We start from the raw sequence: 7,585 nt of genomic DNA on the forward strand, positions 1-7,585 counted from the left end.
ACACAGTTCGGTCTGTGGTGCCATTTCCCCATTTCCCCAAGTCGTGTGTCAGAGGGTGGTGGTGCGCGCTGTGTTCGTAGGAGTTCTGCCAGAACTGTACTCCGATAACTGAAGACCACTGGATCCGATGAAGTTAAGCTGTTTCTTTACAGGAGCGCTCTGTAGACCTTTGATATTTTAACGCATTTCTAAGCTTTATGAGGACGATGGGCTTTATCTACAATTTTAGTTGTTCTATCTTATCTTTATTTTTATGAAGAAAAGTTTTGCTTTAATCTGTTACTGAAGTTGCAGCCTAAGTGAGAGAATTGATGATGTGTTTAATGTGAATATAGGTATAAAAGAAGAGAAGAAACTTCAAGAAGGAAGTGAAGTGGTTTCTCAGAGCACTGGTACTAGAACAGAGGCTAAAGAGGTGAGTTTATTTTAGATCATTGTATAGTTTTGTTCATGGCAAGCAAAGGCCAAATGAATGGTAAAATGTGCCTTTTAGTTTTAGCATAATAAATTTCTATGTAACATTTCACTGATAAGTTAGGGAAACAAGCTTTCACTGTGCTTATAATTTTCTGTGAGAGTTTTCTGTACTTCTGTGTATATCCGTGTTCTCTACCCCTTTAAAGTTGTTTTTAATTGGCCGCTTAATATTTTTTTAATGTTTATTTTGAGAGAGAGAGTGTGGGAGAGCTCACACAAGCGGGGGAGGTGGGGCGGGTAGAGGATCTGGCTCCATGTTGACAGCAGAGAGCCTAATGAGGGGCTCTCACTCATGAACTGCAAGATCACGACCTGAGCCAAAGTCGGATGCTTGACCAACCGAGCCACAGGCACCCCCATTTAATATTTAAAAAAAAATTTTTTTAATGTTTATTTTTGAGAGAGAGAGAGTGTGATCCGGGGAGGGGCAGAGAGAGAGAGAGAGAGAGAGAGAGAGAGAGAGAGGAACAGAATCTGAAGCAGGCTCCAGGCTCTGAGCTGTCAGCACAGAGCCCGGTGCAGGGCTCGAACCCACACACCGTGAGATCATGACCTGAACCAAAGTCGGGCGCCTAACTGACTGAGCCACCCATTTAATATTTTTTAAATTAAGCATAATGTCACCCATTGTACAAAACTTGGGAACTTTTATCTTTTTAATAAAGAATAATGCTTATAATTCCACAACTCAGATGTAGTAACCATTAGGTTTCTTCATGGATTTCTTGCAAGCCTTTTGTTTATATACACATGTATATGTGAACTTGTTCAGTGTTTAACTCATGTTTAGAAAATGGTTGAGGGGCTCCTGGGTGGCTCAGTTGGTTAAGCATCTGACTCTTGATTTTGGCTCAGGTCACATGATCTCACAGTTTATGGGTTTGAGCCCTGCATTGGACTGACAGCACAGAACTTGCTTGGAATTCTCTGTTTCTCTCTCTCTGTCTCTGTCTCTCTCTCTCTCTCTCTCTCTGTCTCTCTTGCCCCTCCCCCACTCTCTCTGTTTCTCAAAAATAAACATTAAAAAAATAAAGTAATTGAGAACTCTACAGTGTATCATTTTGCAGCCTGCTTTAATTATGCTGTATTCATAATTCTTCAAGACATTAGTTGGCCACATAATGTTCTATTATGTCAATATTGTCTGTTTCTGGACATGTAGATGTAGTTTTATACAGTTAAGAGGATGAATATCATTGAACATAAATCTTTGTGCCAGTGTCTGATTAGGAGGCATTTGTAGTTGACTTAGGGTCAAGATCATCTATCCTATAACATTGGGGTTTTTGTTCCACACATTTTTTTTTTTTAATGTTTGTTTATTTTGAGAAAGAGCATGCAGACACATGCACGGGGGAGGGACAGAGAGAGGGGGAGAGAGAGAATCCCAATCAGGTTCCGTGCTGTCAGCACAGACTCCGATGCAGGGCCTAGTACCACCAATCAGGAAATCATGACCTGAGTGGAAATCAAGAGTCGGTCGCTTAACTGACTGAGCCACCGAGGTGCCCCTTGTTCCATGTATCTTTAACGTTCATCTTCAGCTTGGCATTTTCCGTTTAATATCAGCTCTTGTGTTCTAGATCACGTCAAACTCTGCTAGACTTAGAGGTCAGCCTAGTAACTTATAAATAAGATTTTCTTAATTGAAATAAAACTGACATAGTATTATATTAGTTTCAGCTTTAGTTTTTTTCTTTGAAACAAGTTTTTTGTTTTGTTTTTTTTAAAGATTTAAATTTTGGGGTGCCTGGGTGGCTCAGTTGGATCTGACTTTTGGGCATGAGTTCAAGCCCCACGTTGGGCTCTGTGCTGGGTGTGAAGCCTACTTTTAGATACATAGATAGATAGATAGATAGATAGATAGATAGATAGATAGATAAAGATTTTATTTTTAAGTAACCTGTATACCCAATGTGGGGCTCAGACTCACAGCCCTGAGATCAAGAGTTGCATGTTCTACTAGCTGAGCCAGCCAGGTGCCCTAAGTTTTTTGTTTTTTGGTTTTTTGTTTTTGTTTTTGTTTTTGAGATCTAAAGAAAGCCTGGTAACTTACAAATAATAATTATCATGCAGATTATTGGGGGTACTAAGTTTTCAAATCTGTCATTTAAATTTATCCACAGGCTTCAGAAGAGACCACGGGAGTTGGCATCCCTAAAATTCAAGCCAAGAGATGTGAGACCATGAGAGAGAAGCACATGCAGAAACAATTGGAGAGGGGAACGATGCAGAAGGAAAAATCAGTTTTGACACCCCTTCGGGGAGATGTAGACTCCTGCAACACTCAGATAGGAGAGAAGGCCCTGCTCGCGGCTGCGCCAGGCATCACACGGCACCTGACAAAGCGGCTGCCCACAAAGTCGTCCCAAAAAGCAGAGGTAGAAACCTCAGGAATTGGGGACTCAATATTGAATGTGAAATGTGCAGCACAGACCTTGGAAAAAAGGGGTAAAGGTGAGTGGTTTTGCTAAAGTGTGTTGCTTTAGGATTTCACAATTACCGAGTTTCTAGTAACTCCTGGCAACAGTTGAATCAGATTCCGGTTGTGTTGTATGCTGGTCACACAGGTGGAGAGTAGGAGTTTTGATAATTCTATTTAAAATAAAGACAAAACTAGAGGAGTTCCTTTCTCAGAATCTAAAGTTGCTATTAGAGGTGCCTGACTCCGTCGGTTGAGCCGTCGACTTCGACTCAGGCCGTGATCTCACGGGCTGTGGGTTCGCGCCCCACATTGGGCTCCGTGCTGACAGCGCAGAGTCTGCTTGAGATTCTCTCTCTCTCAAAATCAGTTAATAAACTGGAAAAAAAAAAAAAAAAAAAAAGAGAAAGAGCTTTATCTAAAGCTTGCTTCGGCAGCACGTAACTAAAATTGGGACGCTGCAGAGAAGACTAGCATGGCCCCCAGGCAAGGCTGGCATGCAGATTTGTGAAGGATTGCATGTTTTTAAACAAGTCATGGGACGTAACGTACCATCGTTAATTACTACTGTGTTGCAGGGGCACCTGGGTGGCTCAGGTGGTTAAGCGTCCAACTTCAGCTCAGGTCATGATCTCACGATTCATGGGTTCGAGCCCCGCAAAGGGCTCCCTGCTGACAGCCTGGAGCCCGCTTCAGGTTCTGTGTCTCCGTCTCTCTCCGCCCCTCCCCCACTTTGACTCTCTCTCTTAAAAAATGAATAAACGTTAGAAAACAAAATTAAAAAAAAAAAAAAAAACCGTATTGCATATTTGAAAGTTGCCAGGAGAGTAGATCCTAAAAGTTCTCACACACAAAAAATTGTAACTGTGTATGTACTAAGTAGACTTACCATGGCCGTCATACGATCACAGTATATTGAATCATTATGTTGTATGCCTTAAGCTAATATAATGTTAATATGTCAGTTACATCTCCGTGGGGGGAAAAATCTTTCTGTGGTGTATCTTTCCTCTGGTTTTGAAGAAGGAAAACACCAGGGAATGGAAGAACAGCAAATTCAAGAGCCACTGGAAGGGATTATTTGAGTATACATCTACATTATGCCCACATGTATAGTGCAGATCGTTCATGGGTTATTTTCATTTTGGGGTGTGTGTGTTATTTCCAGTATTGTGAAGGAAGGTCGATATTCTAAATTATTCTCCACGTAAAAGAGGAATTACTCTAGTTCTTAATCAGATATTTTCTGTCCCTTGTAGCTAAACCCAAAGTCAACGTGAAGCCATCTGTCGTTAAAGCGGTCTCATCCCCCAAGTTGGCCCCCAAGCGCAAGGCGGCGGAGGTGCACCCTGCTGTCATTGCAGCTGTGAAGCCACTCGGCTCCAGCAGCGTCCTACAGGAAAGCCCCACCAGGAAAGCAGCTGTGGTAAGCGTGGATCCAACTAGATGCTGCTGTGAGCGGTGTGGGAGGAAAGCCGGGAGAAGAGCTCTGCCAGCTCCCTGCCTCTGGCGCTTCTGCCGTTGCCTCCGCATCTTGGTAGTTTAGGTTGTGACCGTAGTCTCCCGTCTACAAGCACACCTTTATGGGGAGGCAGAATGGGATTTTTTTTTTAAAGCGAATTCTTGGGCAGCAAGATATTTTGTCTGTTTCGGCACTCAGCCTTGGGACTATTTATTCTTGGATTTCCAGAATAATAACCAAGATTCTGAGAAAGTGGCAAAAGAACGTGAATATGTTCAAATAAAAAAAGCCTGCCTCCCACTGAATCGCCTTACTTTTCCTTTTGCAGGCTGTCGTCCCACTCCTCTCTGAGGACAAGTCAGTCGCTCTGCCTGAGACAGAAAAACCCAGAGACAGGTAATGCTTGCGATTCTTCCTAAGCAGACGTTAGGCCACTCTTCTTATTTATGCTCTGGAGAATAACACTGCTTAATAAACATTTGAACATTGCCGATTTAGCCACGTCTAAGTAAATGTAAGCTTCCAGTTAATCGCAAGAAAACATGATACTCGGGGTCGCTGTTCTCCTTTGGTGCCATTGTTCATATATTGACTATGTTATTTTTTTTTGATGTTTTAAATATCTGTTTGAATTCCGCTTCTTTAAAGGATGAAAATGCTTTGTCCCAAATCAGTAAAACAGTTCTGTGTTACGTTTTTTATCAGAAACAGCTCTTTGCTAACTCTTCGCGTTCCTGAGACATTCAGTGGGCGGGACCATTGAATGGGGGGACCATTCAGCCGACCACTGACAAGGCAGTTTTCTAATAATCTTTTGGGGGTTTTCTTACAGTCTTGCGCTGCCTCCGGTCCAGTCCTCTTCTGATCCCTCCCCGCCGGAAGTATCTGGCCCTTCTTCATCCCAGGTGGCTACCAAAACTCGCCGACTCAGCTCTGCCTCAACAGGAAAGCCCCCGCTTTCAGTGGAGGATGATTTTGAGAAACTAATATGGGAGATTTCGGGAGGCAAATTAGAAGCTGAGATCGACTTGGATCCTGGGAAAGATGAAGATGACCTTCTGCTTGAGCTGTCAGAGATGATTGATAGCTGAAGGCGGTAGAACACTTAACAAAAAAAAAACCACAAAAAACGAAAAACTGGACTTAGTTTCCTCTGTTATGACATTTACCCAAGATGATCATTTCTCTAGTCTAGAATTTGCCCCGTATCAGAAGTATACCTCCGAATTACCTGTCCTGGATTCCTTGGGGTCAGATTTTTAAAGTCCCTTGATAACCATTGTCCATTCGATGCCATTGTCTAGCATCTGTAAGAAAAATGTCTTGTCTTACACCTCTCCACAAAAAAACTGAGAGGGAGTTCCAAGTCGAAGGGTGCGAGAGAACTTAGTGACTCCTTGAGGTGTTTGTCAGTTTGGGCTTTTTTCCCCTTTGCTGTAGATTTCTTTTTATGTCTTGTCTTAATGTACTTAATGTTACCTGAGTTTGAAAAGGATGAAGACAGCTGCTGCCATTAAGGACCAAATTTCACACTACCACTAAACAAAAAATCCACTCAGTCTGTGTTAAATCGTATGTCTTTTTAAAGGTATTTGGAGATCCAACTAAGCTTTAGAGAGGGCTGAGCAGCTCAGAAAGCTTGTAATCTGGACATCACTTTTTCAACCTGATTTTCATGCTTCTGCTGCTCTGTAAGCCTCTAAAGAGCAATAGCTAATTTATTATTACTGTAATTTTTTAAGGCTTTAAAGTGCCTCAGGGGTCCTCTGAAACTAATTTTCTATTTCTGGGATTCCCTGGATTCTTAACAAGAGATGGTGACAGAATGATTAGAGAAATTCTTTTTTTAGCACGAAAGTTGTCCCTTCTCTTCTTCAGTACTTGCCTCCTACTGGCATTGAATTATCACAGGGATAAAAATTGGCTAATTTTTTATTTCTAACTCTCCCAGCAAACTCGTCTCGCCCAGTATTTATTTGGTACTCGTTAACCGCCAGGGGGAAAAAAAATGGAACTCCTCCAAGCTGCCAATATTTATCTACGAACTGTAGCAGTACGCCGAACCGTACTGTAGCAGGGATTATTGAGATGCTCTGGGGGTGTATTGTATACCTTCCAGTTCTCTTCATTTCGGAATTGAATTTTCTTTTCTTGATGTCGGTCTCCTTCGTATCACCTCAAGGTTTAGACGTGTGAAGGAACAAGCGTGATGGGGAGAAGAGTCTTAAAAGGAGACATGTTGTACATAATCGGAAGGAAGAGGAAAGGAGGACTTGTCCATTTTGATACTTTGCTGTGGGTGGCCAGTTTGTTTCTCATAGGGAAATCTGACCCACCTGTCGTGTTGGCTCCTAAGGAACTGCTGTTGTAAGCGGCTCATCAAGAGTTGAACTTCATGTAGCCTTGTTGGGAATATGGAAAAGGAAGAAAGCCACAGGACTGCCCATTCAGTCTTGGGAAGATCTGGATGATTCTGCACAAGCAAAAATGACTTGAAACTTATGTATAGACACCTCTCTACCAATCCTTCTTCAGCTGACTGAATGTTGTATAATAGCCCTTCTCCAAAGCAGGGGTGGAATGTTCTGGTTTCACCACAGATTTTCTACTCATTTCATTTTTGGAATCAGCTTAAAGATTCCAGGTCCCTTTTGTATATAACCTTTATTCTTTTGCTTTTTTAAAAATAATTTTGTTTCATATTTAAAGTCCTTGTATTAGTCAATGATTCATGTTCAGCATTATTTGAACCATTTGCCATTACAAGAAAGAGAAATACTTATTTGTGTTTTAAATAAAGCCGGCGTAGGAAAGTCTGGACCTTGTGAGTCAAGCGGTCATACGTCACTTCAGCCTAGGGTCTGTCTCGATAGGGGCCCCAGTCAGAACGTCGTTGGCCTCTTGTTTAAATGCTCCAATTTCACAGATGACTGTGTTGCTTAAGAAAACTCTCACAAGGACGTATTGCCAAACTTACAAGTATGCTCAGTTTTAGCTGCATAGGGTTGCCCAACATTAATTGAATTGAGTTCCATTATCATTGTAACTCAAATAATGCCGTTTGTTTTTTTTAGAGAGGGTTTAGAAATGATCTTAAATGGGTTCCATTAAGAATTTTCGAGCATGAAAAAAAATTTTTTTTCAAGCATGAGGTCCTAAAAATTTCAGACAAGTTTTTTCATATAATATGCCAATTTTTTGGTCAAGGGAATACACATAAGTTT

General features: G+C 41.6%; 1 protein-coding gene and 1 non-coding gene across 8 annotated transcripts in view; both read left to right on the forward strand.

The window, feature by feature from the left end:
• The window catches only part of ZC3H11A (zinc finger CCCH-type containing 11A), a 44,099-nt gene extending 36,918 nt beyond the window's left edge, over nt 1–7,181 (forward strand). For all 7 annotated transcript variants that reach the window (XM_058701724.1, XM_058701726.1, XM_058701725.1 and 4 more), the window contains exons 15-19: nt 336–415; nt 2,604–2,934; nt 4,159–4,325; nt 4,690–4,757; nt 5,194–7,181. In XM_058701724.1, the coding sequence (XP_058557707.1) occupies nt 336–415; nt 2,604–2,934; nt 4,159–4,325; nt 4,690–4,757; nt 5,194–5,452 (905 nt within the window). In that variant the 3' untranslated portion in view covers nt 5,453–7,181. The remainder of the gene's footprint in view (nt 1–335; nt 416–2,603; nt 2,935–4,158; nt 4,326–4,689; nt 4,758–5,193) is intronic.
• On the forward strand, nt 3,323–3,426 carry LOC131496651 (U6 spliceosomal RNA). The gene has a single exon (XR_009254592.1). It is a non-coding gene; the product is annotated as a U6 spliceosomal RNA (small nuclear RNA).
• Nucleotides 7,182–7,585: the final 404 nt, after the last annotated feature.

This window comes from Neofelis nebulosa, chromosome 15, assembly GCF_028018385.1.
Source record: "Neofelis nebulosa isolate mNeoNeb1 chromosome 15, mNeoNeb1.pri, whole genome shotgun sequence".
Classification (NCBI taxonomy): Eukaryota; Metazoa; Chordata; class Mammalia; order Carnivora; family Felidae; genus Neofelis; species Neofelis nebulosa.